Source organism: Carassius carassius, chromosome 50, assembly GCF_963082965.1.
Source record: "Carassius carassius chromosome 50, fCarCar2.1, whole genome shotgun sequence".
Lineage (NCBI taxonomy): Eukaryota > Metazoa > Chordata > Actinopteri > Cypriniformes > Cyprinidae > Carassius > Carassius carassius.
In genome coordinates this window covers 12,665,331-12,681,285 of record NC_081804.1, presented here as the reverse complement: position 1 = coordinate 12,681,285, position 15,955 = coordinate 12,665,331, and the positions used below count along the sequence as shown (strand labels likewise).

At 35.2% G+C, this 15,955-nt stretch overlaps 1 protein-coding gene across 1 annotated transcript; it reads left to right on the top strand.

Moving 5' to 3' along the window:
• The first annotated feature begins 891 nt into the window (after positions 1-891).
• Positions 892-13,419, top strand: LOC132133403 (annexin A2-like). The gene is made up of 13 exons (XM_059546201.1): positions 892-1,022; positions 8,932-8,992; positions 9,200-9,290; positions 10,212-10,306; positions 10,385-10,498; positions 10,610-10,700; positions 10,775-10,854; positions 10,964-11,023; positions 11,935-12,028; positions 12,114-12,209; positions 12,578-12,636; positions 12,775-12,897; positions 12,995-13,419. Exons 1-13 carry the CDS (start codon positions 907-909, stop codon positions 13,052-13,054), a joined length of 1,140 nt encoding a protein of 379 aa, XP_059402184.1. The 5' UTR covers positions 892-906; the 3' UTR covers positions 13,055-13,419.
• Positions 13,420-15,955: the final 2,536 nt, after the last annotated feature.

Genomic DNA, 15,955 nt, shown 5'->3' with positions numbered 1-15,955 from the left:
ATACTCTTTATAGACCTGTTTGTAGATCTGATTACTTTTGGCTCATTTCACAATATTATTATTTATTTAATTTTTATTATTTTATTTTATGAGCTTTTAAGATTTATTTCTTAATAAATTTGATTCCACTCTTATTTTAGTATTAGTATAAGAGTCTTATTTTAGTATTATAATACAGAATGTATAAATATTTTGAAATAGTTTTATTTTAAAAATTTAGTTACATTTTTAGTTTGAAGTTTTGGTCATTTTGTAAGTTTGTTTTTTTAAATATTTCTATTTAGCTAATTTATTTTTTATTTCAGTTTAAAGTCTGGTCATTTCAGTACCTCAATTTCAACTTCTTTCAGTTTGTTGCAAAGGGCTTTTATTAAAAAGAAAACGGTTTTCATTTGATTTTTTTTAGTCATTGTTTTTAAAATATATTTATCTAATTTATTTTTATTTCAGTTTTCAAGTTTAGTATAATTGCACTACTTCAATTGAATAGTCATTCAATTTAATTTGAATACTTTATAGTTAGTTGCAAAGGGAAATTTTAATTTTCTTTTGTAATTGTTTAAGTTATTCTACTAAAATTCATATTTAATTCATGTCAGTTACTGAAAATCGCTTTAGTCTTAATTGGTAATAACAACACTGGTTCATACATGTTTGAAAATGACATGATGGTTAGTAAATGATGACGTAATGTTCATTCTGGGATTTTTAAGTGATTAGTTGGAAGTCACCGCTTAACAAATAGTTCAGTACCACATTAATAAATTAATTTCCCTTCTGAAACCTCAGCTATGGTTTCCCACTTCCTTTCATACTGTGAGGTTTATAAACGTCCACAGTGAAGCTCTGCCCCTTTAGACTGTGAGGTGGACAGTGAGTGGGCGTGTCCTGGAGGGGTGGAGCTCAATGGGCAGGGTGAAGAGACTCTTGGACCACCTCTGCTTATTTAACCACCACACCCTTCATACAGTCCACAGCTGGGATTGTTCTGCACAGCATCTGAGATCTGCTGATCACTACAGGTAAGGTCAAACCTTTTTCCTTAAGCTGTTAAACTTATGCATTAAGGCACTTTTTTCTTTTTTTTTAAATAAATCAACATCTAAGGAAAATAATGGTTTACTTTTTACATTAGCCATTTTGAATGCAAATCAATAGATTCCCCAAGAAAGGCTCTTTTGAAACTCTTTAACCCTCTGGGCTTCTTCGTAAATGGGTCACACTTAGCTTCCTCCCGCCCGAAAACGGGCGAAGCCTTAAAATTGTACTTTACTTTTTCCCAGGATAACCAATCAAATATATTTTTGTTCTATAATGTTTTCTGATTATTATTTAGAATTTTTAGATTTTTTTATGATACTTTGCATTAATTATATAATTTTTATGAGCTATTTTTTCCATTAGAATTAATATATCATTTTTTATTTTATATTTATTTAAAAAAAAAATTCAATAAATGCAGCATTTCACATCAAAATAGAATGCCAGCCTAAAAAAAAAATGTTCCAGGAGAAGAACTTCATCTAGTGGCTTTAAAAAATAGCCACTTTTGTGTAATGTCCTGTACCAGCCTGTAGGCTGTCTATAGCTTCCTATATATCCTATATAGAAAGGCTTTTTGATTCCTTTTGTTGTTTTAGACATGATTTCTCTATCTTATTCGTTTTTTTTAATTTAGATATACATTTAGATATTCTAAAAGATGATTACTTTATTTTCTTAACAAAAATGTTTAGATAAGTATCAGATTTTGCATTATGATTACAATCAAACTATAGCATTTGGTTAGAAAGGGAACACAATGTGTGTGTGTGTGTGTGTGTGTGTGTGTGTGTGTGTGTGTGTGTGTGTGTGTGTGTATGTGTGAGTGAGTGTGTGTGTGTGTGTGTTGCATTTGAGCGAGAGTCTCTTTTTGTATTTTTTATTTATTTATTTTTGCATATTCTCAAAATCTGCTGTTGCAGTCTTACCAGTCTCTCTCTTTCTCTCTCTCTCTCTCTCTGTGTGTGTGTGTGTGTGTGTGCATTTGAGCAAGTTTTTTTTTTTCATTTATTGATTTTATGTGGAATATTCTACAAATTTGCTGTTGCAGTCGCCAGTTTATCTGTGTATGTGTGTGTGTGTTTGTGTGCGTGGGTGTGTGTGTGTGTGGGGGGGGGGGGATCTTATTTGCACTCTTGATGTTCTAGAGTTTCACCCCTTCATTGCTGTACACTTTTTTTCAGCACAGTTGCTGATCTGTAGCTTGTACCACCAAAAGTTTCTCTGAGTTTTCCTATTTTTTCGTATTTCCCATTCATTTCCTATGTCGCCCGTTTTCGGGCGGGAGGAAGCTAAGTGTGACTTTTTTTTTTACGACCCTTTAACATATCAGAATCATCTCCTTGATTTTTTTGTATGTTCATATAGGTAATACAACAAAAGTCACTAAGTTTCATCCCCATCCGATGAAGCAAAAAAATTAAACATTTCAAAACGTTCAAGTTTTCGCCCGTTTTCGGGCGAAGAAGCCCAGAGGGTTAAAACTTGAACCACTAGATAATGAGAAATGACTGGGCTATAGCTGGATCTGTCTCACATGCTGTAAGGAATTTCCCCAGCATGCCCTCTCATGGGTGTGCCTGTTTGCTTAGGTTTTACCCAATGCTGGTTTTTAAAATGACTGTTTACTGGTCCTGCTGTCATCTTAATTACCTAGCGACCGCAGCATATCATACGTAACGTCTGGAATGTTTGCAAAATTCAGCATTTTAGAGGGAAAACTAGCATGATTTACAAGCATTTTTGTGTTTTTGCATTCATTATAGAATTAAAAGTTAATGATTTAATTAGAAGTGTACAATGGGCGCTAGAGAGCAGCACATGGAGTAGGACGCGTTTTCACTTAGCTCCGTCACACTTGGCGAAATAAATCATCTAAAACTTCGTTATCCCTGCTAAATTTGATAGTTGTGCATAATTAACAAGCCAATGATGAATAAATCTAAAAAAGCTATCAAAAAGGCTCCGTCCCCGGCTGCCGATTCCGTGGAAGGCAACCCAGCAAGTCCGAAGTTGGCTGTTACAAACACGTGCGGTCAAGGTAACGTTAACGTTACTATGGCCACAGACATCGATGTTTCTCAAACTCTAGAGGGTGAAGACGAGCCTTCGCCTAGGGCTATTCTTTCGGCCATTTGGAAAATGTACAGTACCATGACTACGCGATTTAATGACTTGGAGGCTTCCCTGTCAGGAGTGAAGTCAACACTAGCGGCCAACTCGTCACGTATCGTTGACCTGGAAGAGGCTAGCACTGACTATGAGCGCCGCATCTCTCAGCTGGAGCAGCTTTGCTCCAATTTATCACAGGAGAATACGTCTTTGAAGTCTAAGGTAACGGACTTAGAGGCCAGATCCCGCAGGCAAAATATCAAGATCGCCGGTCTTCCTGAAAACGTCGAGAAGGGTAACCCTACACAGTTTGTATCTGACTTGTTACCTTCGCTGTTGGGCGAAGCTAACTTTCCGCGTGGTGTAAAGGTTGACCGAGCTCACCGCATTGGCCCCGTCGTGAACAACAGGCCGCGAGTTATGATTGCCAGGATTCATCATGATACTGTTAAGACTGAAATACTGCGGCTTGCCCTTAACCAAAGTCCGCTTTCTTTTGACGGGGGTCGAATCAGTATCTTCCTGGGTTTTCCAGCAGAGGTGTCCTCCCAACGGAAGCAGTTTTGACGGTGCACGGGAGAAACTAAGAGCTAAAGGAATAAAATATGGTCTGTTGTATCCTGCCCGTCTCATCTTCACTCATGAGAAGACGAAGAAAATATTCTCGTCCCCGCAGGAGGCCGAATCATACATTGACAATCTCTCACGGTGATGGATCGCGAAGCAGATTAATGTTACGGTGGTACATCATGGTAAGACACTGTTCCTATAGCTACGTTACCGATAGCTTGCGCAACCCATGGACTTGTTAATTTTGTCATTAAGGAGGACTAAAAAATGACCAGGACAGTAATGTCTGAATATTGTTCAGGTGTTTATGCTTTGGTGTGTGTTTATTGGTAACGTTAACGTTATAATGTGCATTCGTTTATACGCGAAGTCTTTTTTTCCCTTACTATTATGAGTGGAGACGGAGCTTTGTGTTGTTAGGTTAGGTTAAAAGCAGTTAAGTCGTCGATCGATTTTTGTTTACTTTTTCGCTTTATCCTTTTCCCCCTCCTCTTTGTGTCCCGTTCGGCTGTCCCACGTTTAAATGGGGTATTTTGATTCTCGCGGGGGTTCGAGATGCGGGTTTATTGGGTTAAACTTATGCCAGTTTATTTTTCTGTTTATTAGTTTTTTTGTTTGTTTTGCACATCTTACAATGCCTATGCCTGTACTTAATTGTCACTTATTTTACCCTGTGGTTTACCACAAACTACACTTAAATGAGCTCCCTTAAGAAGCATTTGAATATTCTGAGCTGGAATGTGCGTGGTTTAAATGATATTGTTAAAAGATCTAAAGTCTTCACGCATTTAAATTCTTTCCATGCAGACATATTGTTCCTGCAAGAGACTCATATTAAGCATTCCTGTGCTCACAGACTTAGATGTAGGTGGATAGGCCAAATGTACCACTCTACTTTCTCTTCGAAGGCCCGTGGTGTGTCTATATTAATACGCAAGAATATTCCTTTTCAACATTTGTCCACTAAACAGGATATCAATGGTCGTTATCTCATTGTGACTGGCACAATTTTAGAGAAACATGTTACATTTGTGAACTTGTACGCTCCGAATTTCGATGACCCGCATTTTTTCCGATCTGTTTTTAATATCATTCCTGATGTCAACTCCACTTATCTTATTATTGGAGGGGACTTCAATTGCATCTTGGATCCTTTTATGGATAGGCACTCCCCCAGCCCTCCCAAACCTTCTAATTCAGCTACTGTTCTTAATAATCTCATTCATTCACTTAATATACTTGATATTTGGAGGCTTCAGCACCCTACTGACAAAGATTATTCTTTTTTTTTTCTAATGTTCATAATTCATACACAAGGATTGACTACTTTTTAACAGATTTTAAGTTAACCTCCAAGATCTTATCCTCTAAATACCATAATATTCTAATATCTGATCACTCCCCGGTTTCTATTGCAGTAGACTTTGGGATTGAAAACTCCCCTTACTCTTGGCGTTTTAATCCCACTCTATTAAATGAGGACCGTTTTAAGGAAACTTTTGCCACCCATATTACTGAATTTCTTACTTTGAATGATAAGGGGGATGTGTCTGACTCAACATTATGGGAAGCTCTTAAAGCTGTCATTAGAGGCCAAATTATAGCTTTTCAAGCAGAATTGAAAAAGCAGAGGGGCAAAAGACTTTCAGAAATTGAGACGGAGCTGCCAGTGCTAGAGCATCAGTTCAAACTCACATCGTCCAATTTAACTTTGGCGAGTATTATGAAGCTAAAATATGAATATAATACACTCTTATCTGCCCAAATTAGTACCCTTTTATCAAAGATAAAGCAGAGACAATTTGAACTAGGTGACAAACCCAACCGCTTGTTAGCTCGTCAACTTAGGGGCATACAAGCTAGTAGAGCCATAAAAACCATCAAGCTTAAATCCGGGGCCTTGACCAACAGAAATAAATAATGTATTCCGTGAATTCTATCAGGAATTATATTCCTCTCAAAGTACTGTAGGCTCAGTTGATATTACAAAATTTCTCCACTCCCTAGGACTTCCTAAAATCAGTGAAAATGCGAGGGAAAACTTAAATTCAGACATCACATTGGAAGAAGTCTTTACAGCCATTAGAAGTTTTCCCAATGGGAAAGCGGCTGGTCCAGATGGTTTCTGCATAGAATTTTATAAAGCCTTTTCTAATCAAATTGGCCCCTTGATGTTAAGGATGTTTAAAAATTCTATTGAAAACAAAAAATTACCAGAAACACTTTACTCGGCCAATATTGCACTGATTTTAAAGAAAGACAAAGATAGTACGGACCCTTCCTCTTATAGACCCATTTCCCTCCTTGGTAATGATCTTAAAATATTTACTAAAATCTTAGCAAACCGGTTAAGTAAATGTATCAGTTCAATAATACATGAAGACCAAACAGGCTCTATTCCTGGGAGATTCTCTTTTCATAATGTACGTAGGCTCATGAACAGTGTCTATAGGAGTAAAGGAAAACATGATAAAATAGCCATTCTAGCCTTGGATGCTTATAAAGCATTTGATAGTGTGGAATGGTCCTACATATTAAGCACCATCAAAGAATTTGGACTGGGACAAAATTTTTCTTCGTGGGTTGAGATGTTGTATCTTTGCCCCTCCGCCTCTGTTCTCACAAACAACAACAGATCACCCTCTTTCCGCCTTCATCGTGGTACCCGTCAGGGTTGCCCACTGAGCCCTTTACTTTTTGCTATCGCGATGGAACCCTTAGCGATAAGTATAAGAAATCATCCGCATATTTTTCCTGTTATGATGGGGGGTGTAAAACACCAGATCTCATTGTATGCGGATGATGTTCTTCTTTTTCTTTCAGATCCAGAGAGATCTCTGCCTTTCTTGTTCGACCTAATCAGGGAGTTTGGCACCCTCTCTGGATACACAATTAACTGGCAGAAAAGTGAGTTTATGCCATTATATGATACAATGGATCCAGTTTTTGTTAATAACCTCCCCTTTAGAACTGTAAGTGAATTAAAATATCTTGGTATCACTGTTCCTAGACATTTCAAAAGTTTATATGAAACAAATCACAAAGTAATGATAGACAAACTGAAGAGAGATGTAGAGACTTGGCGAGTACTCCCTTTAACAATGATTGGTCATGTCAATGCAATCAAAATGGTTACCTTACCCAGGTTTCTCTATTTGTTTCAAAATGTCCCAATATTTCTAACCCAATCATTCTTTAAGACACTTGATTCGGTGATCATGCCATTTATTTGGGGGTATAGAGCCCATCGTATATCTAAAGCTCATATCTGTAAAGCGAGAGATGTAGGAGGCTTAGGCCTTCCCTGTTTTCAACACTACTATTGGGCAGCCAACTTAAGGGCCTTAATGTATTGGCGTAGTGCATATCCCGGGGTATTGACTACTACTGTTCCTGCATGGCTCGTTATTGAGCGGGATATTCAGGACTCCTCCCTCCCTGCTTTACTTTTTGCAGAAAATAAACCTATTAGAAAATTTAAGAATTGTAACCCTATCATTGTAAATTCTTTAAAGGTGTGGTATCAGCTTAGGAAGGTCTTTAAACTCCCTCAAACTTGTTCTCTTACTCCTATAGCCTATAACCATGCATTTCCTCCCTCGCAGACGGATACAACTTTTTTATCATGGAAAGAAAAAGGAATTGTATTGATAGGTGATTTATACATTAACAACGTATTTGCTTCTTTTGCTCAGCTCAGACAAAAGTTTGAACTACCCCCCGCTCATTTTTTCAGGTATTTACAAGTACGAAACTATGTTAAAAGTAATATACCTAATTTTGAAACCTATAACCCTCCTGAGCATCTTTATTATTGTATGACCTCTGAACTTGACATGAAGGGTCTGGTTTCTAAATTTGTTGAATGCTTAAATAACTCCAGAGTACCTCGTACACAATATTTAAAGATATCCTGGGAAAAAGACCTGGGTATAGATATTTCAGAAGATTCTTGGGCCGAGGTGTTAGATCTTGCTCCATCAGTTCTAATTTTCAACTGATACAATATAAAGTTATACACAGACTGCACTACTCTCGTACAAAATTACATTCTATATATCCCTCTGTCTCACCTTTGTGTATTAAATGCAAGTCTAATGAAGGTACATTGGCTCATTTATTCTGGTTCTGTCCAAAAATATGTAAATTCTGGTCCGAGGTTTTTTGTTTTTACTCAAAAGTACTTAAAACTGATTTTCCTCATGATCCCCTTGTTGCGATATTAGGTTGGGCCCCTTCTTTAGAGATCTATAACCTTAATCAAATTCAGTTGATACAATATGGGATGACAATAGCGAAGAAGACAATCTTGTTGACGTGGAACAAAGAGTTTGTACCTAAATTTGAGTTGTGGCTTACAGAGTTTAGCAGTGTGCTGCATATGGAAAAGATCAGATATGAAATTGCTGGTAAACCAAAGAAATCCTTTCAGATTTGGAAGTCCTTTATGGAATTTCTAGAAGGGGATCATGGAATTTAACAGACTGGACATATATTCTAATAGGCGTGGTACTGTAGATTATATAGCATCTTGCAGGGTGCAATAATTATTTTTTCTTCATAATTGGGTAAACATTTGTATTGGCATTCTCTTTTAAGTATCTTTTAATGTATGTATAGAGGTTTGCAATGTGTGTATGTATACATATATGTATGGATATTGTATGTTTCTGTGTGTATATGCACTTTTGACAGGCATTTATCATTATTGATTTTTTTTTAATTTTTTTTATTTATTTATTTTTTGCTGGCATGGGGTGGGGGGTTGTTCTGTTAAAAATGTGAAAAGCTTTAAATAAAATATGAAAAGAAAAAAAGAAAAAAAAGTGTACAATAAAGTAGTAGTAAACTGACTTTTCTTGCATTATCGATTGCCTCGCACAGACTATTTCCTTGAAGGATGACAAAATTAGTTTTTTTTTTGCATTAGCTTTTTGTTTTAAGACTATGGCAGGATGACTAAGTTTTTCTCAACACAAGTTGGGGCAAAGGGGCGCTGTTCTCTGTGAACTGCCATGCACTCTGCATTACATAACCCTGTGAAGCATGTGACGGGACACTTAAGAGTCTTCTCTGAAAGCTGAGACTGCACTTTAGGATGCAGAAAACCGATGTAAATCTGATGGTTGTTCAATTTACAGCATGATAGATATCCGACGCATAAAGCTAAATATAATGGAAATGAATAGGTGTGGCTGCTCCCCACAGGAAGTCCAGGATGGCGATGATCTCTGAGTTCTTAGGGCAGCTCACTCTGCAACTGGGTGGGGTAAGTTTTCATAAAAAACTTTTTTTTAATGCTTAACCACATCAACTCTGGTGACCCACCGGTGGGTCCAATATTGCATATGCCTAATTCTCAAAAAATCAAAATAACAGCTGAAGTGGTTAAGTAATATTTCTATTTTACACATAAATATGACCTTTAAGTGTGCACCATCTATTCATGGGATGATCACATTGTTCCTCTCTATAGGGGGAGCCCACATACCCCACTGTGGTGCCAGAGCCGAACTTTGATCCAGATAAGGATGCTGCTAGAATCGAGACCGCTATCAAAACTAAAGGTAAGAGAGCTTGACGACATCATGTGAGCAGCCAGATGTATTTGTGGCATCTTGTTCAGGCCTGCAATATGATGATGATTATGAACCATTAAACAGATGATTGACATTCATGTTTGGTTGTGGGCTTTGACTCGGCCCATGTCTTTATGGGCTGTGCCTGTAATGAAGTAAAATGGCCCAGAATGTGCTGTTTAGTGGTAGAAGTGAGTCATCATCCTGTCTGGAAGGGATTGAACCGCATGTGGAACAGTTTCAGGCAACGTCTGATTGAAGCAAGAAGCTTTCCTCTGCCCTCAATGACTCCATACTCTATTCTATTAACATTCTCAAGGAAAACTCTAAATGCATAAATGATGCTTCCAACTTACCAAACTGTAAAAAAAATGTCCAAAATATTGGCCGGATTTCAAAGCATTTATGATTTTTTTTTTTTTAAGAATGAAGAAATTACCTTATGACCTTAGCATTTTTTTTTTCAGAACATTTTTGTAAAGCAACAATTTGTGAATATATGAAGTGTAATATTTACAGAGCCCTAAATTTGAATTTTTTTTTTTTACATTATATAATTAGAAATATGTACAATTATTGTGAAATATGGTATATGTAATGTAAAAAGTCATTTTACATTTTTGACCTTACGAGGGCAACATATTAAATATTTTATTAAATAAAATATCTGATACACATTTATATATTGTGCATATAAAAACATTTTTATAAACGTTAATATAGCATATATATTAGATTCGAAACTACGAAAAAAAATCATGTAAAATTATATGAATGTATTTACAAAGAAATCAATCAAATACTGTTAATAAAATATCTAACATATAGTGTGTGAATGATATTTCAATATGATTAAGTGACATTTGGGTGAGTTAAAAATAAATAAATAAATGACATTATTTGTTTTAGGGGTGGATGAGCAAACCATATTTGATGTCCTGACCAAACGTACATATAACCAACGGCGGGAAATCGCTTTTGCATATGAAAGGAGAGCTAAGAAGGTCAGTGTATATAGATATATATGTATGTACTTCTGTATTGATGTATCAGTCAGTAATGCTCATTCATCACACTTTCAGGATATGATCTCAGCCCTGAAGGGGGCGCTGTCTGGCTCTCTGGAAACAGTCATCCTGGGCCTCATGAAGAGCACTGCCCAGTACGATGCCTCCGAAATCAAAGCCTCCATCAAGGTGAACTAAACATCAATGACTTTTAATTCAAATCGGTTTTTACATAGATGAAAAGGGAGTGAAATCTAGATTGTCAAGGTCCTCAAAAGCACAACCTCTGTGTGTTTGCAGGGTCTGGGAACAGATGAAGAGTCTCTGATTGAGATCCTCTGCTCTCGAAGCAATGATGAGCTCAAGGAGATCAAGAAAGTCTACAAGGAATGTGAGTATGAGAGTATTTAAATGCACTTATTAGGAGCATGAGGTTGTGATATAAACCTGTGTGTCTCATGGCAGTGTTCAAGAAGGAGCTGGAGAAGGATGTGGCTGGAGATACTTCAGGAGACTTCGCTAAACTCCTGCTTGCTCTGGTTGAGGTGGGGAACACTTTTTATGTGTCTGAATTAAGATCCTGAGGATTTGTGTTTAATGTAGTATTTGTAACTTCTCAAACCATGACGGACACGCGACCACGTTCCACATCAGGCCAAGAGAGATGAGCCCAGCTCCGTCATTGACTACCAGAAGATCGATGAAGATGCCAGAGTAAGTTCTTGTGGTTTATCTCTCAGCATTTCATTGAAACATGAATAAATAATGGAATTTAACCTTTAGAAATCACGCATTTATTTGAGGAACAGTGTTTAACTTCAGTTCATTTTTTTTTTTTTACTTCAGTTAAACATCAAACTTTATTATTTATTCTCATATATATATATATATATTCATTTTTTTCTACATGTTACATAAACATTCTAAATTTATTTACATTTTAAAATAAAAAAAATAAAACATATATAATAAAATTATTATAAATATTATTTATACACTATTTACATTAACTTCAGTAAACTTTTTTTTACAAACTAAACTATTTATATACATTTATGTGCAATATTTATAGTGATAAGGTTGGGAGCAGGCTTCACTATGTTTTTTTAGATTTTCAGAGTGCTGGAAATATTGCTGTGCAATATTTATAACAATATTTATATGCTACTTATTTGCATTAATTATATATTAAGCTTATATTTATATACATTTATTCATTTACAATATATATAAATGATATATTTATAAAGAAATTTATTATTTATATACTTAGTATATTAGTTTGTACGTTTGAGTAAATATTAAACTTTAATAAATACATATATACATTTAATAATTTAAAATATAGAAATTAAATATTTTTTTAAATTATATATAATTGATATATTATTTATTTACATTTAAATTAAATATTAAACTTATATATATGCAATATATACATAATTTTGTTTATGTATTATAAGTAAATATTAGACTTTTTTAATAAAATATTTATATACATTTATTAATATATAATAAATTAAGAAATTATAAATAAAAAAATTATAATACATATTACATATTACTACTTTTTATATATATATTTATTTAACATTTATTTAAAATATTTCAAATCTTCTGTGCAGGCCCTGTATGATGCTGGGGTCAAACGGAAAGGCACTGATGTGAAGTGCTGGATCTCCATCATGTCTGAGAGAAGCGTTCCTCACCTCCAGAAAGGTCTGTGAGTCTTTTAACCCTTCCTTTCGTCTCATAGGATAACAGCACACACATAATTAATGTGATTTGGGGTTTTCTTTCACAGTGTTTGAAAGGTACAAGAGCTACAGCCCCTATGACATGCAGGAGAGCATCAGCAAAGAGGTGAAAGGAGATTTGGAGAAGTCCTTCCTTACCTTGGGTGAGACTTTTCTCTGAAGACCCCATGAAACTCAACTTTCCTTCCACTGTTGATGTATATCCTGTTGAAACAGGAAGTTAGGATGAGATATGATGGAGTGCTAGACCAGTTTTTTATAGCTAGCCATTAGCCTTTAACGTTGTACCTAGACATCAAGAAAAAACAAAGATGACACTTTAAATAATCGATGCATTTTAATAAATTAATGCTGCGACAGGAAATGCATAAGCATTAGTGGAAGCCAAGAAACCCATGATTAGCATCTTTAATGCTAGTCAGAGGCAGGTGGTGTTGATCATTTCTTACTCTCAATCCTTCATAATTTTGGTCAGTTTTCTGACCTGATCTCCACATCTTCTCTTCCTCAGTCCAGTGCTTTGAAAACAAACAGCTGTATTTCGCCAACAGACTGCAAGACGCCATGAAGGTAAAAGATGAGCACATTTTATTCTTTGGCGAGCATGGAAGAAAGCATTAAAAAAGTTAATCTGTAATGTATCTGTTTCAGATGTCTTGCTGTATGTCTTGCAGTTCTCCTTTAATGTTGCGTATATGTGTCTTTTAGAGCAAAGGAGCGAAGGAAAAGGTGCTAACCCGGATCATAGTCTCCCGGTGCGAGGTAGACCTCAAGAAGATCAGACAAGAGTTCAAAGCCCATCACGGGAAGTCTCTATACCAGACCATTGCGGTACGTTCCTGTAATATTACGACATGCCAATGTTTACAACTGATCCTGTGGTTTTTCTAAATATAAGTGTTGCTTTATTTCTGTTTAATTTTCTCAGGAGCACACAAAGGGAGACTACCAGCGGGCCCTGCTGAGCCTGTGTGGGGGAGACGATTAAATCAGAGACCGAATCCGGGAAGGACTACGAGAAGTACTTGAGCTCTGCGCAGGTCCAGACATAGATGCCCTGTGCCTGGCCTTCAGTATAGTCCCTACCCTGCTGCAGCTTAACAGACAGGCACCCAGTAATCATGCACTCGCTTAGACTGGAAACAACCATGTGTGTTCCATTAAGACGGATCGCAAAATGTACAGCATAAGAGATAAATGTGCCATATAGTGTACAGCCCTTTAGAGACAGAATCCCAGTCAGATGACTACCAGAGAATCAGCTATGATACTGGTGTCTTTTTGAAGTTATAAAGACGTAAAGAACATATACACTTGTACGTTTAGCCTTTTTTCTATAGGAATAAAACAAAAGAGAACATTCATCTCTGCCTCATCCTTTTTTAATTGCTCGTTCTTTCTTTCTATGAAAAACAACCCAGGTATTTTGTATTTTAAATGATATTTAGATACAGTGACCTCTCAAAAATTATTTGGACGCTACATTTAACAATATCTCTTGCTTTATCATTTAAAGTGTCTTTTTTGTTGTTGTTGCTTTAAATATGTTTGCACTCATTAATTTAAAAAATAAGATTCAGGGAGTAGAGGATCAATTAACATTTTTAGATTAGATTATGTAGTAATTTTAAATTAAATAATTTAAGTAATTAATAATGATTGTAATAATAATAATAATAATAATAATAATAGTAATAATGATTGTAATAGTAATAATAATATTAAGAATTCTTTGGACCAATATTTGTTGTGAAAAACACTATACATTAATGTTATTAATCATTTCAATAAACAAAAAATTATTGAAAAATTAAATCAGTTATTTTGGCTTAAACATATTTTAAGAATATAGTGTCTTTATATTATCACACATACTATTTTTTTTCACACACAACATAAATTAGTCTTTAAACCACATGAATGTGCCTTAACATCTATTGCTTTATAAATTCAATTGTCTTACAGCATTGCTTTTGCTCGGTTTATATTTTATCTAATAGAATGACGTTCATAAATGTTTAAGTTTTTTATACTAATGCCCAACAGGTACTAGGGGTTCAATAGCAAATTTTAGATCACAAAAAAATAAATTAAAAAATAGGCCAGTTGCTCTGGATCTATATTTATAGTGAAAAGCACTATACATATAAATGTTATTTATACATTTATATATGTAAATAATATATTGTCTTAATATTTATCACTATAATATGTAATATATTTCTGCCTTTGAATTATAAGAAGGAGGTTCATCACATTTGGGGGTATTTGGCACCAAAAAGTTGGTAGTCCCCTGCCAAATACTTCCTGGGCTTCTGTTGTAAATAAACTGTAAATTGCGGGTTGCATTTATTCTGTACTTCCACTAGAGAGCGATAGAGTCACAGACTCCGTTTGTGCGGCTAACCGCTGTGGAATTCCTTTGATGTTTGCAACTGCCTTTTTAATTAATATTTTTTATTCAATAACAAATACTTAATGTTTGATCCCCACTGGAATTAGCATATTTTATCCCTTAATTTGAAAATAAATTAGAAAATAGTATCTTAGACATTAGAGAGCGTTTTCCTGCTGTTTGAGATCCTGCTTGGGATCAAATTTAAATACGGTTCACACACATGCGTTACATATCGCCACATGAAGGCTTTAATTACAAAACACTTTCCCTGACTGGATACTTGAGGGAATCGAGCGTCGTGTTTTACCACCCAATCATTTCCATGATAATCACCCACAGCATATTGACACGCCTGAGCCAGTCCATTCATCTCATACATAATCGGCCAACGACTCAATGTCATTCAGATGTGTTTCCTCTCTGGACGTGCTTTATGGGAGCAATAAAATTGTTTTCACACTGCCTTCTCCTGCTCATTCTTCGGCGAGGAGGGTTTATTTAGATGTTTTAATCATAAGTGTGTTTTGCTGTGTTAGTTTGGTGCTAATTTTTAAATTAAAAATGTTAATTTAACCTCCAGCTAACTTGATTAGCATAGCAGAAAGAGGCTCCTCCACTGGATCTTTCCCCGGTTTAGTTTGTGGTCTCTGAGGATGAGATCCGCTGAAGAGTTGACAATGCATTTCTAATGGCCCCAGCAGGCCTCATTCCTTCAGAGCATAGAGAGAAACCTAATGAGGAAGAAACGTTTTGAGGAAGACAGGAATTAAAATGAAACAAGGCCTGGATATTTCTCACCTCTTATGGAGATCTCGACCCGGACAGCCTTACTGACTGTTTTCACATGGATTATGTTTAATATAAATAGAAAGTATTGTGATTTCAGCTAATGCACAGAAGAAAAATAATGACATAAATTGCATTGTGACCTTCGAAAAACTTTTTTTTTTTTTTTTGAGTTGAGATAAACATATTTGTTTCTGTGGTTTTTAAATTAAAAAAAAAAAATTTAAAACAACATTTTCAATTTAGCATATTAGTACATAGCTGTTGTTAATAAAGAAATGTTTAAATATTTAATCAAATTAAACATTTTTAAATGTAGCCTATAGTTTTGTAAACACTGAAATATGAATGAAATAATATTACAAAATCAATCGTAATTATTTTTAAATAATAGTGTAGGTGTTTAGATGTTGCACAGAATTTATTTATTTATTTATTTTCTTACACTAATATTAGCCTATCAAAAAATGTTTACTTCAAAGATACAGGTAACTTTTTAAAGCAACTGTACACTGAAAAAAAAATAAAAACTTTTTTTGGAAGGGTAAATGTCGAACTTCAACTTGATTGTTACTTGCCATTTCTTTGTAACTGTTTGTGAAATCTACTAAATGATACCGGTTTATACATAATTTTTTTTGCCGTTTATAAGGGATCTACATTTAAAAGCCTCAAAGGCAACTTCAGTTTCAACTGAGGAAGAAA